The sequence below is a fragment of the Podarcis cretensis genome (genome assembly GCF_951804945.1).
Source record: "Podarcis cretensis genome assembly, chromosome: 4".
In the NCBI taxonomy this organism is placed as follows: domain Eukaryota; kingdom Metazoa; phylum Chordata; class Lepidosauria; order Squamata; family Lacertidae; genus Podarcis; species Podarcis cretensis.
Window position 1 is genome coordinate 97,583,074 of NC_137173.1, and position 20,749 is coordinate 97,603,822.

The 20,749-nt window shown below is 43.4% G+C and overlaps 1 protein-coding gene across 3 annotated transcripts in view; it reads left to right on the plus strand.

Moving 5' to 3' along the window:
* The window catches only part of TBC1D4 (TBC1 domain family member 4), a 95,445-nt gene that overhangs the window by 32,911 nt on the left and 41,785 nt on the right, over positions 1-20,749 (plus strand). For all 3 annotated transcript variants that reach the window (XM_079972435.1, XM_079972437.1, XM_079972436.1), the window contains exons 2-5: positions 7,561-8,157; positions 13,168-13,257; positions 16,777-16,881; positions 18,681-18,813. In XM_079972435.1, the coding sequence (XP_079828561.1) occupies positions 7,561-8,157; positions 13,168-13,257; positions 16,777-16,881; positions 18,681-18,813 (925 nt within the window). The remainder of the gene's footprint in view (positions 1-7,560; positions 8,158-13,167; positions 13,258-16,776; positions 16,882-18,680; positions 18,814-20,749) is intronic.

A 20,749-nucleotide genomic window follows, 5' to 3' on the forward strand; every position in this document is an offset into this window, starting at 1 on the left:
TTTCACATGATTCCAGATATTTATTGAAGCTTAACTGAGTAAATACAGGCATGGCAATTCCTATCTCTGACCTAGATTCCTGCTCTGGAGATATTTCAATTCCCAGTATATGTTGCTCACCTGTTCTGACATATCTTGAAAAGAGCCTGCTTGCCTGGAGGTGCAGTCTGAGGCCCCCGGGAGAGTTGCATGCAAGTTAATATTATTCTTATCCACAATACCCACTAAAACCACACTGCACACCATAAATCTACCTCTAGAGCAATTCCCTGCACATGGTTATTAAGCATGTCAGAAGGAAGGCTAGGCTAAATACCTTTTCCCTGGCACTGAATTAGTATGCACAGGTGTCAGGGGTTCAGGAGCAGAGGCACAGGGAAGAGAGGAGATGGAGAGCGAAGGGGAAGAATCCGAAGGGAGCGTAGGAGAAGAGGACAGTGGACCGAGGGATTCCATGAGCCTCTCCAGCGAATCGGAAGATTCACAGAAGGGGGCGCCAGTGGCCAGGGGTAGGGGGTTCCCAAGGGGAACGCCCCAGGAGCAAGGGGGCAGCAGGGACTCCCAGAGCAGTAGTTGGAAATCAGGACCAGCTTCCCCACCAGAGCAGAGTGGGGGGGGAAGAGTCCCAAGGATCGGGGCCAGTGCATTCCCCACCAGGGAGAGAAGATAAGGCAGGGCTGACCACACCTCCATCGGAGAGTCAGACAACGGAGGGGAGGTCAGATCCGGCCAGTATCCCGGAAGAGGGAAGCAGTGACAGAAGTAGTGTAACGGTCAGGAGGAAGGTCACTGGGTTGGCGCGAGAGGCAAGTTCAAATGTACAGGAGCGCAGGACAGCAGAGAATGAGGATTGGGAACCGGGTCCTAAAGCCCGCCGGAGGGAGGGGGAGGAGCTAAGCGACTCAGTGTCGGAAGAGTCCAGAAAGGGCAATGCCCCAGCGGGCAGGAGGACCCAGAGGAGGAGAGAGCAGCGTAAAAGGTGGAGCAGGGCTAGGATCTTAAACTGGTGTCATAGGGGAGGAGACTCAGACGGTACTTCGCCGGTCTAGGGTTAAGACGTAGAGCTGCGCGCGGCGGCTTTGAAATGGAAACTGAACCTCAATAAAGACTTTTGTACATAACGACAGCCTCGCGTTGGTCCTCTGTGAGCTGGGACCTAGGGGCAGCTCTGACAACAGGGATTTTTAAATTTTTTTATTTAGTGCCCAGCCGCTGTCGGATGTGTTCCATCCTAGACTGGTTTAGCACTTCATCGAGAGTTGGGGCTTTATGTTGCTGAAGTAAACTTGAAAATACTTGCCACAGGTGCAGTAAATAAATATAAAAGCTAGGATTTGATTTGGTGCAAGAAATACATGCAAGGATGGTTATTATGGCAGTATCTGACAGCAAGATTTAGTTGGTTGCAATGATCTCGTTCCTTCAGGTTGGCATAATATTGTGCTTCAACATTGCAGTTGGAGTTACAAAGATGCCGTATTGATAGTCATTTCCATCTGGATTCCATCCTTTGATGGGAAGAATGAAGGGTGGAAATCCATCACAGCTGCAACAAGTCCTAAACTGACTATAAGAGTTATATTATCTGCTTCACTTGTAATGTTGGCAGACAAGTTAGAATATAACTGCAGGAGAGTTTTGTAATATTGCCCCCCTTCTACCTTCTCCTTCCCTTTAATGTTTGATTATATCTATCTCTTTTCTTCTTCCATATTTATGTATATCATTCCTTTCATATATATATTTTGGATGAGCATTTTAGGTCCTCTTTCACTGCTCTTTTTTTATTTGGTTTTAAGGGGTATTTTGTTGTTGTTGTTTCTGGTTCTGTTACGTAAATTGCTTCGAAACACTTGGGTGTGAAAAGGGATTGACAGAATAAAGTTGTTGAGTGTTTTGTACACAGATCAGGACAAACACCAGTGCTCATGTAATGGGACAGGAGGGTTCAACACAAGACAATTGTGATTTACTCTAGCTAAAGGTGATGAGAAGTTAAGAAGAGCCAATGGAGAATAATTGTTTGCCGCCACCCCAACCCTTATAAATAGGAATGGATGTGACCGGAAATTTGGCATAAATTGATGGAACTTGCACACTCTGCACTAAACATACAAGGTCAAGAATGTATGTTGAGAACGCTTCTGCCATGTTTGAGCGTTGCTTGTGTGTTCACAGTTTGCAGTTGGTCTGCATGTATCTGTTGTAATTCCTGTTTCTTGGTTTGCCTCCCTCCAGCAACTGCCCCTCTTTTTAGAGATCAGCTTGGCCAATGGAAAGATTCCCCTTATGTCTACATCATCAATGTGTGTCAAATTCAAATTTTTTCAAATTCAATTTATTTACGGCTATTAGCCCATAAAATATGTACAAACATAAAAGCACAGAAGCATAAAAAACCAATACATCTAACAACAGAAGGGGAACACCACGATGCAAGAGTGGGTCATTGAGCAGTGACAAATAACAGCTTGGGGCCCGGAAAGATCCAAGGGACGGTTCACAGAAAACGGAGAACTGGAGACGAGATCCATCATGCACTCTCATCATAACTGTCCGATTAGGTGGTTTTTTTTGTTTTGTTTGTTTTTTGGTGGTTTTTGTGTGTGAGATAACCGCATTCAGGAATCTCGCCACCTGCAGAGTTACAGAAGGATCTGTATCCTGCAAAAGCAGTGCGGCATGTGACTCAACAGGCCTGCCAACCAAGCGCAGTAAAGCAGGACCCAGGAATTTAGTCCTAGCTATGCTATGTAAGGGACAGTTGAACATTATATGTGGAAGAGATTCAACTGTTTTCCCGTCACACTCGCATAGCGGAGACACCAAACCCTTGGAAAATCTGAGGCTCAGCAGGTTCGATGGAAAAACATTGAACCTTGCACGAATAAATGCAAGTCGGTGTGGTACAGATGAAAGAGATGACATGTATGATGGAAGGCCAAGTGGTGGGGTTATTCCGTGATACCTGGGGGAGCAGACACCCCCACCCCTGGAGAGGTTGTGTTGATTTTCAATGTCTGCTAATCTTTGCTCGATAAGGCTTTTGGCTGAGCGTAGGTTCATCTTTAAGGAGTCCTCTGGGGAAATTCCAATGCTCAGAAGTTTGGCATGGATTTTTCCTACCCACGGGTTAACAAAGTCATCCCGCCAGAGGCACTGAAAGAGGTAATGGTCGGGAAGCCTATGCCAGCTGGACAGCCAATAGCCAAAGACTCGCTTCCAGATGACCGTCTCTAATGATGCAATCCTTAACTCCAGATGTATGGCTGCATTGCTCACACACATGGGGAGTTTCAGGAGGCGACGGAGAAACTGATTCTGCAATGTCCCCAGCGATGTTAAATTGGACCCTGGGCCCAGAGCGGGGCAGCATAACAGGGTGGAAACCACTTTTGTGTGGTACACCTTCAATGCAGAAGGGATGTGGGAGGCTCCGTCGACCGCAAAAAATTGGAGTAGAGTGTAAAGTATTGTTTTCCCTTTGTTCAGTAAATACTGTACCTGTGGCTTCCAGCTTAGATTGTAGTGAAAAAAGACTCCCAGGTATTTAAATTTGAAAACCTGTTCTAATTGGACTCCATCTAACTTCCAGCTGTAGGTTTTCCGAGACCTGGTAAAGACCAGTACTTTAGATTTTCCATGATTAATTGTCAGGTGGTTGAGTTTGCAATAAGCCGCAAAAATCTTTAGAGCTCTGCATAAACCGACTCTAGAGTAGGAAAGGATCGCTGCATCGTCAGCATATAAGAGCAGAGGGCAGCGAAAATCAGCTAGGCGGGGGGCATGAATGTTGGCTTGAGACTCACTCAGAAAGAGCTTCATGTCGCTAATAAACAAGTTGAAGAGGAGTGGGGCCAAAATGCAGCCTTGGCGCACTCCTCTATTTATTGGGACCTCATTGGATAGGTTTCCCGCCGGTGTAAGTCTCACTCTAGCCGACGACCCGTGGTGTAATTGGGTTATAAGCCATAACAGCCTTCTATCTATGACCCATCTCTCTAATTTCTTCCATAGACAGTTTCTTGGGATACTGTCGAAGGCGGCCTTTAAGTCTATGAAAGCAACACATAGGCGCCCCCGACTCGGGGCAGAATATGTCAAGTTTGCCCTAGCAAAAGGAAGAGCCTTTATATATGGATATTTCTTGCTCTTTCTTCCCTGGTCTCCTAAGCAAAGCTGATGTCGTACCAAAAATCCATTTGGTCCAAACCTGATGCATCAATACATTGATTTTTTGCTTCTCTCTCTCTCTCTCCAGCCTGCTATCTCCTACAAGTTGTGCTCTCAATAAATAGAGGCTGCTAAACAAGCTCGGTGCCCCAGTAGCTTTGAATTCAAAATCTTATAAATTGCACCTGTCTCTTCGTAGAGCAAAGTAATACATACCTTGGCAACTGCAGTCTTGAGCAATCAATAAACCTGCTCCTTTAGATACAAAGCTTGTTATCCTTGCTCACAGAAATAAGAATATGTTTTACCTCCTTTATGTGCATCTTTATGATCAATATAATAACACTTAATGAGTAGATGGCAGACTTTCCACTTTGATCTTGGAAGCAGAGTCACGGTTGGATAATGCTTTTAAGCTGAAATTTGAGTTAATGTTTATAAAATCATGTAATCCGAAGTGAGGGCTCTTTGCATCAGTTAGCACCATTCTCCAGTGTTTACTTGAGTGTAAACAAAAATAAAGTAATAACACTTGGGTTTATGTATTTCAGAGATACTCACATGTGAAGAATTTAAGGAGAATTTTAAACATCTGTGTGCATGATACAATATATTACCCATAGTTTACAATCCATCCATGTTTATACCTGCAAAATACTTAAACTTTAGTCTGCCTATGTGAGTCAGACTCCTTTAGTTTAGTTTTAATTATATAGCTTTAAGAATGCAACTAAAAGGGCCTGTAGATAGTTAAATGCTTGACAGCATATGTGCTTCCTGTGTTTTAAATATCAGGAAACACTCTGCTTTTGAATCTGTAATGACTGTTCCTTGAAAAACCATGCAACTGTTGCTGTGAACAGAGTGTCTAAGGAAATGCCATGAAATAGCTGCCAATTCTGTAGCAAGAGACACTTTTTTTCCTTGCAGAGGAAGAAAGTCTTTCTAAATACAGTCCTCTTTCTGTTTCTGGAGTTCTGTAGAACTTTGAGAATGCCTCCACTGTTCTGCTGAAATGCTAACAAGGTACCACTTTGTTACATATGGAATAGGAGAAGCTTCTAGCTTGCTAAATCTTAAAAAATTCATAAAGAAAATATTCATGCAGCTAGTGTGTTATGTGTATAGCGTTTCATCTTTCGGGGGAAATTTACTAGCAGAATAGCTTCAGCTTTTTATATGTGAGATGTGTGGCAGAACTAATACTATTCACAGGCTTCTGCACTTGAAGTATTGTACTGCTATGTATTCCCCATTTTCCGTATCCAAAATGGATATGGTGGTCAACATAAGTTTGCATCCCGTGGTGGTTATGTGCTGCTGTAATGCATATCCCATCAAATGAAAATTGGCTGCCCTACCTTGTCCATTCCCACCACCACCTACCATGGTCGCTTGAATGCTCCAAAAATTGTATGTATTCAAACTCCAAATGGAGAATTTTTTATATTACGGGAGCATGCCATATTTTCCTTTGATAGGTCAACGCTAAAAGTAAATAAATGAACTATTGGGTTGTATTTTTTCTAAACCTGTGAGATCAAGCTGATGTTGAAGTTCAAGTAGAAAGTCACCTTTATAATGAACAAATTTCTTATCCATACTCAAGTCTTTGAAATTTGAAATTATTGCAAAAAATTCTACTGTCGTAAGAAAGGATGCTTTTTATGCTTAATAGTCATGATGGAGAATGTGATTTCTGAGGATTCTAGGGCTTGAACACTTGTGATTAGAAGTGTTGGTAGAATTGCTTAAACTGTTCTTGGCAAACCAGTTAGCCATTTTTCTGCCTGTTATAGTAATTGTAATGTGCTCTGCTAGGTGCTGTATGGTTTTTAATTATATTTTATTACTTCTTTCATTTCTTTTACTGTAGTTTATTATATTTCAGTTTGCATTCCATCAAATTCAGATTGCAAATCAATAAAATGTAATATAAGAAATAAAAGAAGCAGTCAAATACAATTGTAATCAATGTAAACATGCTGCAGACTACCAGAATGAAGTTTGTGGAGCTCTAGTGGTCCATGGACCACAGTTAGAAAATTTGTGCTCTTAACCCTCTTCTCCAAGCTTGCAGTACTGGCAAATGCTTCTCTAGTAGATGTCATTGTCCCCTGCCCAAACTGAAGTGTGTGTCTTTGTGGGGGGAGAGGTGATAGATGCACTCCCTGTCTTGGTTTTTCTTGGAATTTTCAGTGTGTCCTGTTCATGAATGCATGGAGCAATTGATAACTACAGAGGCATATCTGAATTCTATTTAGAATCAATGCAAAAACAGAGAGAGCATACAGTCCCTAAACCTCACGCTCTCCAGTCCAGGTAATCATTTATTTATTTTTTTATAATAATTTTTATTAGTTTTCCAATTTTAAAACAAAACAACCACAACAACATAAAAACATCGACAAATACAAACAAACACACAAATATAAGTTCTTAACCTCATTTTCATAAGCCTCCTTTCTTGGACTTCCCCATACCTCACCCTTTTTACATCCTTATTTTACAATTTTTCAGCAACCATTTTAGCCAATTAAATTTAAATTTGTTATCTTTCTCAATTTCACCTTAAATCATCAAACATTTTCGGCTGTAATTCTGCATCTTCCTTCCCCTTGACATTTTAACACTCATCAATATTGTAACAGTTCTTAAGATAAGCTTTGAATTTCTTCCAATCTTCCTCCACCGTCTCTTTCTCTTGGTCGCGGATTCTGCCAGTCATTTCTGCCAATCCCATAAAGTCAATCACTTTCGTCTGCCATTCTTCCAGTGTGGGGAGTTCTTGTGTCTTCCAATACTTTGCTAGAAGGATCCTTGCTGCTGTAGTGGCGTACATAAAAAAAGTCCTATCCTTCCTTGACACCAATTGGCCGACCATGCCCAAGAGAAATGCCTCTGGTTTCTTATGAAAAGTACATTTAAGTACCTTCTTAATTTCATTATAGATCATTTCCCAAAAGGCTTTAATCTTTGGGCAGGTCCACCAAAGGTGAAAGAAGGTACCTTCAGTCTCATTACATTTCCAACATTTATTATTGGGCAGATGATAAATCTTCGCAAGTTTGACTGGGGTCATGTACCACCTGTAAATCATTTTCATAATATTTTCTCTTAGGGCATTACATGCCGTGAATTTAATACCGGTGGTCCAGTCCAGGTAATCAGGTCATTTTATAGGTAATTGTTTGAATCTTCCATAAGACCTTCCTTCTGTGTAAGGACTGGATTATCCCTTTTTCTGAATGCCCATCCAAGGTAAGCGTAAGGCAAACCTCCACTCCAGAGACAGCACCCTTTTCCTAAAGGAAGCGCCTCTCTTTTTGTTAAAAAGTTTTCTGTTTTCGTTTTGTTAATGATGTTTCTCTTTCTCCTTTTCTAAAGGTTCCAGATGTCATCAGCAGCATAAGACAGGTTTGCAAAGCAGCCCTGAAAGAGGACGCCAAGCCTAACAAAGACAGCGAAGATGCCTTCTACAACTCTCAAAAATTTGAGGTCCTGTACTGTGGCAAAGTGATGGTGGCACACAAAAAGGCGCCTTCCAGCCTGATTGACGACTGCATCGAGAAGTTCAACCTGCACGAGCGTCAGCGCCTGAAACTCTTGAGCGAGCAGAGGAATGCGGAATCTATCACGGATCTTATGGAGTGCGATGGAGAACTGCCCTCTTCTCCCTTGGACAGTCCCTTTGAGGAGGTGGACGGCCTAAATGGTGGTAGCCCCGGGATGTTCATAGTTGGAAGCCAGCCCAACCTGGCCAGCTTGGCCAGCTCCCGCATCTCTTTCCCCGAGCGCATTTTGGAGGATTCAGGGTTTGATGAGCAGCAGGAGTTCCGATCCCGGTGCAGCAGTGTTACAGGTGTCATGCAAAGGAAGGTTCATGACAATAGTTTGAAAACACAATCCCGGAGACGTCACGCAAGTGCCCCCAGCCACGTCCAGCCTTCTGACTCCGAAAAGAACAGGACAATGCTGTTTCAGGTATGCTCTGTGTATAATCCAGAATATTCGCAGCCGGGAGGGTGGAGTGAATGGGAATGGATTGAGGTAGACAAATTTACATACTGCTGTATCTTTACTTCATATCTTTAAGTTGGAGTCCTTTTGTACAAACATGCTTGGAATCTGATCACTGACAAACAACACAAGCTAGCAGGGGAAGATCCTTACACAGATCACTTATTAGTCCAAACAGACTCCCAGTCAACGCATCAAAGTTGGAGATGTACCAGCGATAGCTGCTCTAAATTTCTTGCCAGCTGCAGCTTGAACTTGCTCTCAGACAATAAGCTCTCTTATCAAAAGAAGAATAGTTTGGATTTGATATCCCGCCTTTCACTCCCTTTAAGGAGTCTCAAAGCGGCTAACATTCTCCTTTCCCTTCTTCCCCCACAACAAACACTCTGTGAGGTGAGTGGGGCTGAGAGACTTCAAAGAAGTGTGACTGGCCCAAAGTCACCCAGCAGCTGCAGGTGGAGGAGTGGAGACGCCAACCCGGTTCCCCAGATTAGAAGACTACTGCTCTTAACCACTACACCACAGTGGCTCTCATCAGTAAAACAAAATGAATCTTAACATCAGTGTTTAGTGGTACAACCATGGTTTTCAGTCATAAGGCGAACAGAATAAGAGGCTGAAATTGTGCAATAGGTTGAAAGACAAGGTTCCCAACTTCTGATGAGTGGTCAGTGCTGTGTTAAGAGTTCTTCTGCTTTCATTTTATGTTATTTGTCTCCCTGTGCACTTGTCTCCATTCTGCAGCAGAACAGTGAATATTACCATGGTTTCTCAAGTCAGACATCATGCCAAACTACGGTTTGCTAACCTACTTCAGAACGTATTTTTCTCAGTCTGATTTGCTGGCCAGTAATCAACCATAGTTTATAGCTTGGACATTGCACCAAGCCATAGTTAAGCTACTTCAATTGTGCATTTGAACAGAGCTGAAAGGGAATGCAAGATAATGTACCATAGTAATCGAATACCTATTTTTGTGTGTGTGTGCATATGTATATATATATATATAGCATTCCCAAAGCAAATCCTGAATAAGCAAATAACTATTTCTTGATTCCTATCTGCCTTAGAATTTACAGTGGTGCCCCGCAAGACGAATGCCTCGCAAGACGGAAAACCCGCTAGACAAAAGGGTTTTCCGTTTTGGAGGCGCTTTGCAAAACGAATTTCCCTATGGGCTTGCTTCGCAAGACGAAATGTCTTGCGAGTTCCTGCAGGTTCCCCCCCCCTTTTTTCCCCTTTTCCTAAGCCGCTGAGCCGCTTAGCTGATCCGCTGACAAGCCGCTTATCAGCTGATCCGCTAAAAGCCGCTAAACCGCTAATAGCGCTAATCCGCTAAGCTGTCAATGGGCTTGCTTCGCAAGACGAAAAAACCGCTATACGAAGAGCCTCACAGAACGGATTAATTTCGTCTTGCGAGGCACCACTGTATACCTAAAATAACCTGAAAAAGCAGGAGGCAAGATAAGGCTGTCATGCCAGTTCTAAGCATTGCTACACTGCATTGGGGAGAGTTCAGTCACCCAATAGCTTCCCCAAGCGCTCATTGTTGAAAGCACAGTTAGCTATGCATAGTTTTAATTTCCTAATAATACAACATTATCTTTTACAGTTAGTGGGGATCTGTGGTGATGCCACACCTCTGTATACCTTTCCTGAAGAGGCCTTAAAGGCTGTGCCACCACTCCTAAGTTTAGCAGGCAGGGTAAAACTATTCTTTTTCCACAGGTCTATTAAATTTTCTGCTGACCAGGTAGATTACCGTTTAGGTTTTGTTGTTACCAGTATCTGATACAGGATCTTTGCAGAAGCTAAACAGGTCTGGATCTGTTTAGTGCATGGATGGGAGACTGTCAGGGAACTTGAATGACACAGCTTTGAGTTCCATGATAGAACTTAAGGCGGTACCTATTAAACAAACACAGCTTTGTTTACAGTATAGCCCTGTTCATATTTACTCAGAAACAAATTTCCAATGTGACTTCCTCCCCAGTTTATGTTTTGGGCTGTAGCCTTTAATTGTGCTTTTAGTGAAACAATATTTTTACATATCTATATCTATATATCTGCACGTGTACAAACACAGAGATATTAAACAGCCCTGGCAACTATTTTTGGCAGGCAGATCTGTTAAGAGATTTTAAAATTAAAAATTACACTTAACGTTGCAGACTGTAGTCTACAAAAACACGTGCCATCAGTTCACAATCTTCAGATGCTGCAAGGCTCCTTGTTTTTATTACGAAACAGTGCAGTGCCTTACAGAAGTGAACCCGGTTGAGTTAAATGGAACTTTTCCCTAACAAGTGTGTATAGGACTATGGCCAACATGAATGCTATTCCAGAATTTGCAGGCAATAGTTTATATCAGGGGTCGGCAAAGCTTTTGTGGTTTGGGCCAGTTCACGGTCCCGCAGTGGGCTGGAGTGTGTATGCGCACACACACATGCACAAATGCTATTTCTGGTCTCCTTCCAGCGCAGAGGAGGCATACACAGCTTCCCATTGGCTACAGGAGCTTCCTGCAACCAATGGGAAGCCAGCCAGCATCGCAGAAGGCGGTCCCTGCTTTGCTCCGCACCGGTTTAGCACGGGAGCCGAACGAGCTGGCGGCGGGGGTCCATGGACCGGTTAAATGACCCCCCTGGGCCGCTTGTGTCCCATGGGCCTTAGGTTGCCGACCCCTGCTTTATATGCTTACTATGAATACCCCATTGATTCTCACTCGTTAGATTGTCAGGAACTTGGGCTTTTATACCTGAAACTCAATTTTACTACAGCTAACCAGGAGACCCAGGACAGGGTTGGGCATTCACATGCATGAGAGAGAGAGAGAGCGGAGACTGTAGTCATCCACGCTGATCCATGCTGCTCAAAGCCATTTCAGCCCTTCCTTTACTGCTTCTGTTCCTCCCCTAGATATTTTTTAATCTTTCCTTACAAATAACTTGCTCCTTCATTTTATTCTCAGGCCTCTCCCCTCTCCCTTTTGTTACCTTTTTACTAAGGATTCATCTACAGTGGTCAGTTAAAACATTATAAATGCATTATAAACCTCTGACATCAGAGGGTGCTATAGAGCACTGATCCATCGCCAATGTAAAATTGCATTGAGAGTTATATTACTTTTTTTTAAGCGTTTTTACAGGTCAGTGTAGATCTAGCCTCGGTCTGGGGCTAGCATTGCCATAAAGGTAAAGGTAAAGGGACCCCTGACCATTAGGTCCAGTCGTGGCCGACTCTGGGGTTGCGGCGCTCATCTCGCTTTATTCGCCAAGGGAGCCAGTGTACAGCTTCCGGGTCATGTGGCCAGCAGGACTAAGCCGCTTCTGGTGAACCAGGGCGGAGCACGGAAACGCCGTTTACCTTCCCGCGGGAGCGGTACCTATTGATCTACCTGCACTTTGATGTGCTTTCGAACTGCTAGGTTGGCAGGAGCAGGGACCGAGCAACGGGAGCTCACCCCGTCGCGGGGATTCGAACCGCCGACCTTCTGATTTGCAAGTCCTAGGCTCTGTGGTTTAACCCACAGCGCCACCAGCGTCCCTTAGCATTGCCATAGGCTGCTGCAAATCAGAGAGTTGTCTGTAACATATGCTGTATAGGTTCTCCTGGCCCAGTATGCAGATTATAAATGGTAAAAAAAAAGTAATAATATGTTCAGCAAATGGAGCGAGAGGAGAAAACTTCACAAAATGAAATATAAATTTTGATAGGAAAATGTGATGGTTGGTAGGTTTTGACCTGTGAAGCCAAGTTTGTAGTTTGGAGCACTGAGGAAGCAATGGCTCTAAATAATGGAGCAGTATCTCTAAATTATGTTTTTGTTTGGTTGACCACCACCTTAAAAGCATACCAAAGCTAATTATATACTGAAAAAGATACTGTACATGTACATGTTCAACTGATAAAATAGCCAGCAATTTGATGTACAGAACTGCTGCGGGTGGCACTGTGGGTTAAACCACAGAGCCTAGGACTTGCCGATCAGAAGGTCAGTGGTTCGAATCCCCGTGACGGGGTGAGCTCCTGTTGCTCAGTCCCTGCTCCTGCCAACATAGCAGTTCAAAAGCACGTCAAAGTGCAAGTAGTTAAATAGGTACCGTTCCGGCGGGAAGGTAAACAGCGTTTCCGTGCGCTGCTCTGGTTCACCAGAAGCGGCTTAGTCATGCTGGCCACATGACCCGGAAGCTGTATGCCGGCTCCCTTTGCCAATAAAGCGAGATGAGCGCCGCAACCCCAGAGTCGGCCACGACTGAACCTAATGGTCAGGGGTCCCTTTACCTTTACTGCTTATAAAATTCCTTGTGACTTGTCCTGTTCACACTTACTTTCTGCTTTTGGTGTTTGTTAAATCTGTAAACTTGTGAGATTAGCTTCTGGATGACTGGTTAAGATGATCGTCAAGATCCCTTAAATTGAAAATATTTGCAGGCAAGGTTATTCCTCAGCATTTAGAGCAAATTCATCAATGTGTATTCTTAAACTGCATGCTGATGCTGTTCCTGGTTCCTCTTGACTATTTTTCTGTATCTTATAATTCCCATTATTCATCTTCTGTCACCTAGTTTTATTCTGAATATTTCCAGTTGCCTTGACTTTTTGGAACATTTGAGAGGCTTCTTGTTACTGAGACTTCAAGCCTGTGTCTTCTGTGGGAGCTTGCATGACTGACTACTCATCCCATAGATAAAATGGAATCCTGAATAAAACAAAAGCAAAGCACTAGTGAGACTGAGTATATTATATGCCTGTTCCTCTTTCTCTATTCCAACTGCTTTCAGGTGGCTTAGCAGAACTGTCACCCTGTCCTCAATCATTACTGTTGGTATAACATCAGTTTTTGATACTCTTCCCTTTGATAAACAGGCACGAGTAAAAATTTCTGGCGCCTCAAGTCTCAGGAATAGCTATTTGTCCATGATGTTCTGAGTGCCTTAACATGTTGTTGTTGTTGTTTTCTCTCTTTTCAAGGTTGGTCGATTTGAAATTAACCTCATCAGTCCAGATACGAAATCGGTTGTGTTTGAGAAGAACTTTAAAGATATCTCCTCATGTTCTCAGGTGGGTATCCAAGCTAGGTTAATAGCATTTGGATAAAACAGGCTGGGCATCTTCAGAATAAAAACAGGTTTGGAAAATTAAGTGTAAGCAGAAGGACTGAGGTGGGAGGAACTATTTGTTAACATCTGCTTAGTTGTTCCTGCTTTTTACTGTAGAATTAAGGGAATTCCAAAGAATTATCCTGCAGTATCAACAACAGAGACATCTGTTAAGTTTCATGCTGTTTGCTGCTGATTTCTCATTTCCACTCCTCCTTGTTGTAATAATTTTTTCTTAGAACATTTAGAACAACAATTTGAAATTAATAATAAAATAAAATTGAATGATCAGTGGGTACTTTTGACATGACGCTTTGCCTACTTATTGAAAGAGAAGTTTCAGTTCATTCTCTTTATTAAGGTAATTGCAGGTGAAAATCTTAACTGTTCTTCACATCTAAAATTAAAAGTATCAAAGAGATAAATGATGAAATAGCGCGCTGGGATATTTCTTGATCATTCCCCTGCCCCCCAAAATGGGGTCTCGTCGTGACAGCTAATCCTGTTACATGTGCAAAACAGATGGACCTGACCAGTGAATGTGCATTGTGATAGAGATAGTGAGATACATGCTTCTGTGGGCTTTGTGTATGGAAGGCAGTTTCTGCTTGCAATTCTCAGTTGCTCGGTTGCAGCCACTATTTTCCAGCAAGACCTGCAGGCAAATACCTTCATCACGTCATCATCTTTCGAGGTGGTTACTGCATTCTTAGTTTTCTCATCACCGGTTTTAGAGTTCTCAAGCATGCATTCTCTTGGACTAAAATAGCAACGTCACTTCCAACCGGCTGTTTTCTAGTGACTGACACTTTTGCAGGAAGGTTGCATGCATTGAACTTGTACAAGCAGATCACAAATATCAAAACATATTAGTATGGCGTTGCTTGTCAGAAGCAGCTGTGAGAGTTTCCCTGTACTGAGAACAATAAAAGAAACTCACCTGTTGTTCTTGGGATGTTGAAAAACCTTCCCAGGGAAGAACTAAGAGGAGAGAACCTAACTGACAGTCACACCAGTTTTAAGTTTTAGGGTTTTCCCCCTTACACACAGTTGTCTCACTTACTGTATTGTGGTAAGGAGCAACCCTGTGGTTACTTTCACTCCCTTAGTGCTGGTGAAGGAAAGAGAATCGTCTGCTTGCTTTTGATTCAGTATGAATTTCTGCTCCATTTCTGTTGATGTCTGAAGTCCTTGCACTTCTCTTCTGCAAGGACTTTATGATATAACTAAGAGGGATCCACAAGATGGTGTTGGACTACAACTCCCAACTGCTCTGGTCAGCATGACCGGTGATAATGTATGGGGAGAGCTATAGACCAGCAGCACATGGAGGGTTGTAAACTGCTGGCAAAAACCTTTACATGTTTACTCAGCCATAACCCCCACTGAGTTCAGTAGGACTTAACTCACAGATAGGCATGCATAGGATTGCAGAATGAATACCTTCCTCCTTTAAACTGTTTAGTGTGGTCAGTGCTGTTCTTGGCTTCTTAAAATCACTTTATTTTTCATGTTTTCCATTTTCCTACAAAACTACTTCAAACATAATCATCATTATTTTATTATTTATGCCCTGCCCATCTGACTGGGTTTCCCCAGGCACTCTGGGCGGCTTACAGCATATATAATACACAGTAAAACATCAAATATTAAAAACTTCCTGATACAGAGCTGCCTTCAGATGTCTTCTAAAAGTTATGTACAGTGGTACCTCGGGTTAAATACGCTTCAAGTTACATATGCTTCAGGTTACAGACTCCACTAACCCAGAAATAGTACCTTGGGTTAAGAACTTTGCTTCAGGATGAGAACAGAAATCGTGTTGCGGCGGCAGCGGGAGGCCCCATTAGCTAAAGTGGTGCTTCAGGTTAAGAACAGTTTCAGGTTAAGAACGGACCTCCAGAACGAATTAAGTACGTAACCAGAGGTACCACTGTAGTTCTTTATCTCCTTGACATCTGATGGGAGAGCGTTCCACAGGGCGGGCGCTACTACCAAGAAGGCCCTCTGCCTGGTTTCCTGTAACCTCACTTCTCGCAGGGAGGAAGGCCAGAAGGCCCTTGGAGCTGGACCTCAGTGTCCTAGCTGAACAATGGGGGTGGAGACACTCCTTCAGGTATGCAGGGCCAAGGCCGTTTAGAGCAGGCATCCTCAACCTTTGGCCCTCCAGATGTTTTGGACTACAATTCCCATCACCCTTGACCCCTGGTCCTGTTAGCTAGGGATCATGGGAGTTGTAGGCCAAAACATCTGGAGGGCCGCAAGTTGGGAGTGCCTGCTGTAGAGCTTTAAAGTACCAACACTGGACCATAAAGAAGGCTGATCGCCGAAGAATTGATGCTTTTGAATTATGGTGCTGGAGGAGACTCTTGAGAGTCCCATGGACTGCAAGAAGATCAAACATATCCATTCTTAAGGAAATCAGCCCTGAGTGCTCACTGGAAGGACAGATTCTGAAGCTGAGGCTCCAATATTTTGGCCACCTCATGAGAAGAGAAGACTCCCTGGAAAAGACCCTGATGTTGGGAAAGATGGAGGGCACAAGGAGAAGGGGACGACAGAGGATGAGATAGTTGGACAGTTTTTTCTCGAAGCTGTCCAAACTACGGGAGCAAGTGGAAGACAGGAGTGCCTGGCGTGCTCTGGTCCATGGGGTGATGAAGGGTCGGACACAACTAAATGACTAAACAACAACCAACACTTTGAATTGTGCTCAGAAACATACTGGGAGCCAGTGTACCAAGACCAGTGTTATGTGGTCTCGGCGGGCCCCCCCCAGTCACCAGTCTAGCTGCCACATTCTGGATTAATTGTAGCTTCTGAGCCACCTTCAAAGGTAGCCCCGGGTAGAGCGTGTTGCAGTCTCGGCCGGCATACCAGATGAGCATACAAATTTTATACATGTACCAGTGTACACAAATAAACACTGCATGTGACCCATTTCAACTCAGGCTGAGGCTGCCGCCATTTTCATTTTGTATGCTGGGGCCTAGAAGTCAGGAGCTATGCCAAGTAGAGACTTAACTATTTCGTATCTTCTCATGCTCCCCTCAGAAAGAAAGGACACAAATCATTTTGGGTTCCTTCTTGATTCACAGGGCTTTGGGGGAGTGTCATAAATGTATACTGAGAGGAGGAATAGGCAGCGGAAGCATAAACAAAAGTCAGAAAAATGATCCTGACTCTTCTGTGTAGTAATTCAAAATAGTGATCTGTTTGCTTTGTTTCGTTTTTGGAGATGTGTGTTGGAGCAAGGAGCATCACATATTCAGAAATGTTTGTATATATTTATACGCTCTCTTTAAAACCACAAAAGGATCATGGTTTTTCTATCTATATGATTGGGAAGCACTATACAGGAAAAGTAGGTTTAGTTACTCCTGATTTTTTAAAAAAATGCTAGAGTCCTAATGATCAGTAGTTGATGAGCATCAAATAATTTTTTACTGTATGTTCAGCTTTTCGTTTTATTTCTCTCCAGGGCATAAGACACATAGATCACTTTGGTTTTATTTGTCGGGAATCTGCGGAACCTGGGATCAATCAGTATGTTTGCTATGTGTTCCAGTGTGCAAGCGAATCTCTGGTAAGTCACTACTGTGTACTGTATTCTTCCGTTCATCTAGTGATTTGTATCTCAAGAGCTATAAAACTTCAAAAATGTGGTAAGATATTTGTGTTCCCTTTTTTTTTTTTTTTGGACACAGGCCAAATCCATAGCGTGATCTCCTTGTGACTCTTAGTTCTGGACAGTGGGGGGAAAAGCAGCACACGCTTCTAGTCTTTGTTTTCCTTCCCACATCCTATGGCAGTAATTTCATGTGCCAGGGCACATTCGGCAAATATTTCATACCCATTTTGAGCAGGGTAATGAAGTGCGGCACATCTCCCTTTTCTCGTCACCAAGATATGGGCAGCGACATCATCACAAGGCCAGGAGGAAAGAGACCCTGGGATTCAAGAGTCTATGATGATGCTGCAGTAGCAGGGGAAATCCCAGGAAAAACCCAACAGTACCCACCCAAAGTACTATAATCCTAAAAGATTATCATAGCTGCCTCCCCCCACGACCAACACCCATAGTTGCAAAAAGGGTATCGCTTGTTCTGATGCCTGATTGACATTACCTCCTACATTCCTCACAAATAACTTAATACACTAGTTTATGCATGCACAACTGCCTTCGGAGCTTCTATACCGGCAGGACAGAATTTTATTCTGTAATTTCAGGTGGTGAGAATGGCTCCAATTGTAACTAAAAGCTGTTTTGACAGAAGAGTCAAAACAGAAATCTGTTCCTAGGCTCCTGTGCCATATAAGGCTTTGAGTTAAGATCTAAATGATAAAGATGATGTGATCTTTGGAAAGAGAAAATTGCACAGCCACCAAATACTCTGCTAAGCAACAAACCATAGACGAGGGCCTCGCTTTCCTTGCCTGGCAAATATTTTTCACAAGAAAGCTGTGGAACCGTGTCCAAATGCAAAAAAGAAGAAGTTCAAAGCAAACTAGAAGCTACTGTAAAAAGCGAATCTTGTTCCAGATTTTTCCAGACTCGAGGTCTGGCTTTCTTAAACGGCACAACATAAAATATAGGAAGGGAAAGGAGATACTGAAAAACTTCTTTGCGGGGCATGAAAATGGATTTGAATCTCTATACCACTTGAGGGGAAGCCTTGTAACCTCTGACCCTTTTCCTGACAGAGAATGTAAAGTTTGCCCCCCTCTAACGTGGGAGAGTGTGGGAATTTCGCTTGCCTCTATTTGCGATTGTGTCGGGCGGCGGGGGGAGCACGGCCCAGACTGCCGTCTGGAAACAATAAAGGCTGGCGAGCTGTTCAGTTGGTTACTAATAAGTTGGTAGCTTGTCTTCAGCCCCTTTTAGTCCCACTGCATAAAGGCCCAGTTCTCTAAATTAAATTCTATCCAGGAGTAGGATTTAATAACTTCATTATGCTTATTGGAAAAGTTAAGTTTCCGATCCCTATTATCAAACAATTCAGCTGTGTTAAAAAAAAAACAAACAAGAAAAACGACACTTGTTTTTAAAAAAACAACAGCAACCCAAATGTGAAACAGAGCCTGCAAAAGCAGTCTAATTTTAACAACCCATTTAAATGAAAATAGGACACAGGACACTGGCAGATTCTTCCACAGACGCTGTAGTGAAATGAAAGGGTTCTTAGCCATTGTGTAACTCGCGTTCATTTCTGAAGGAGCATCACCTCAGTTTGCTGTGCTTTTTTATTTCTAATGGTAACTCAGTGGTTTGCTAACTAGATTGAAAATCTAGTGTCTGGTTTAAATATGTATGTCTGTATTTTTATGTAACTGGTATTAAAATGCACACATAAGATTCATTGGATTTTAATCTTCCCTTTTCAGGTGGATGAAGTAATGCTCACTCTGAAACAAGCGTTCAGCACGGCTGCAGCCCTCCAGAGTGCCAAGACTCAGATTAAGCTCTGTGAGGCCTGCCCAATGCACTCTCTGCACAAGCTCTGCGAAAGGATTGAAGGTAGTTGTGAGCCCTTGCTTGCTTTCTGAATCTGGAGCATTGTGCTTTGCACACAAAGGTGCCACGGGGCTTTGTTTTGCAGTAAGTCAAGCTTGTTTGCTTAGGGTGCCATGCTAAGTCTTCCAGTGTCCATAAACACCTGGTTAAGGCTGTAATTTATGTTAGATTGCCTTGCGTATACCATAACTGTGAGGGAATATAACTTAACTACCTGGACCCTGAGATCATCTTCTGAGGCCCTTCCTGTGCCTCCTCGGTGCCAGAGAGTGGCAACACGAGAACGGGGCCTTCTCTGCAGTGGCTCCCCATCTGTGGAATGCTCTCCCCAGGGAAGTTCACCTGGCGCCTTCATTACACACCTTTAGGTGCCAGGCACAAACCTTCCTTTTTAACCAGGCCTTTGGATGATCTGATTTACATCCAATGCTCTTTTAAAATGTGTTTTTTTGCGGGGGCCACTATTGGGTTGTTGTTTTTATTTTTATTATGTATTTTGTGGTTTTATGTCTTGATTTTATTCTGTGAACCACCCTGGGACTTCCGGGTATAGGGCAGTTTATAAATTCAAACAACAACAACAACAACAACTTTTCTTGTGGATATTTGGTTCTGTATCAAGAAGGCCCACCCACCTATTATAGGCCCCTTTCCTGTTATAAGGTTATAGGATTCCTGACACAGCCATAAATAGGACATGTGCCAGATTGTCGCCTTTTAAAGGAAAGGAAGAGGGGATACCTTGAACTATTTGAACCCTATCCAGAAGAAGAGCTCTGCAAAATCAGACCAAGGTCTAGCGAATCCGTTCAGTAATTGTGTTTCCATTGGTGGCTAGAGAGGTTATTTTGCAAAACCCACACAACAGTTAATGAAGACAACAGCTTGCTCCCTACAGACCACCCAGTGGTGCCTCAGAAGTCAAACGGAATCCGTTCCGGAAGTCCGTTCAACTTCCAAAACGTTTGGAAACCAAGGCATGGCTTCTGATTGGAACGTTCGCAAACCGGAACACTCACTTCCGGGTTTGCGGCATTTGGGAGCCAAAACGTTGGACTCACAAGGCATTCGGGATCCAAGGTCCAATTGTGTTTGGTATTCTACCCTGGCTGGTCATTCCACCTGAACAGTGCTATTTTCCTATATATTTGTAAAGGCTCATCCATACTTCCTTTTGTGCTGTATTTCTAGGCATGGTTCTAGTATTGTTGTTTTTGTCTTGGTGCTTTCCCCAGGAAAACCCTCATTTTAACACTGAGAGAAAAAATGCCCCGGTGCATCCATAACAGCAAAACTGGGCACCTTCCTCAGCCCCACCTGCAACAAAACCTGTCTCTCCCGTATCGGTCTCTACAGTGCTGTAACTCCAATGGTTTGACCACCCCCAAAGGCGCATTTATATATGGTCTCCTGAACAGGCGGGTGCCAGCATACATACCACCGAATCAGGGCAAATGGCAGCCAGTGGGCAACCCTATCGCCGTTTACTCTGATTCAGCGGCGAAACACGGGTTTCCCCGAGGGAAGCACAACATGGACCCTGTGCCTGGAAAGTGCAGAGCAAAAGGAAGTCTAAATGAGCCCTAACTCATCCTGGGCAACATTTTCCATCAAAAGGATGACTCACACATTTTAAGAACGCGACGTGGAAACCTTATTCAGAATAGAGGCCGTTGGAAGCTAGTCACTATACTGACAGCATGACAAGGCTACCCACATGGTACTCCCCCCTCCCCCCAGCCCAAAATAAAGCTTACTTTCTTCTATGCTGGCATGTGTTTATAGCAGAAGTACATATTTAGTTGTCAGCTCCCTCTGGTGGGCAGAGAAGAGTGCCAAGTCTGCGCAAGTGCAGCCCGTGACTTAAGCTGATGTTTTCTTGAAGAAAAGAAAGAGCTTTGTCTGGGGCAGGGGGCGGGTTGGCAGGTTCTGGAAGGGT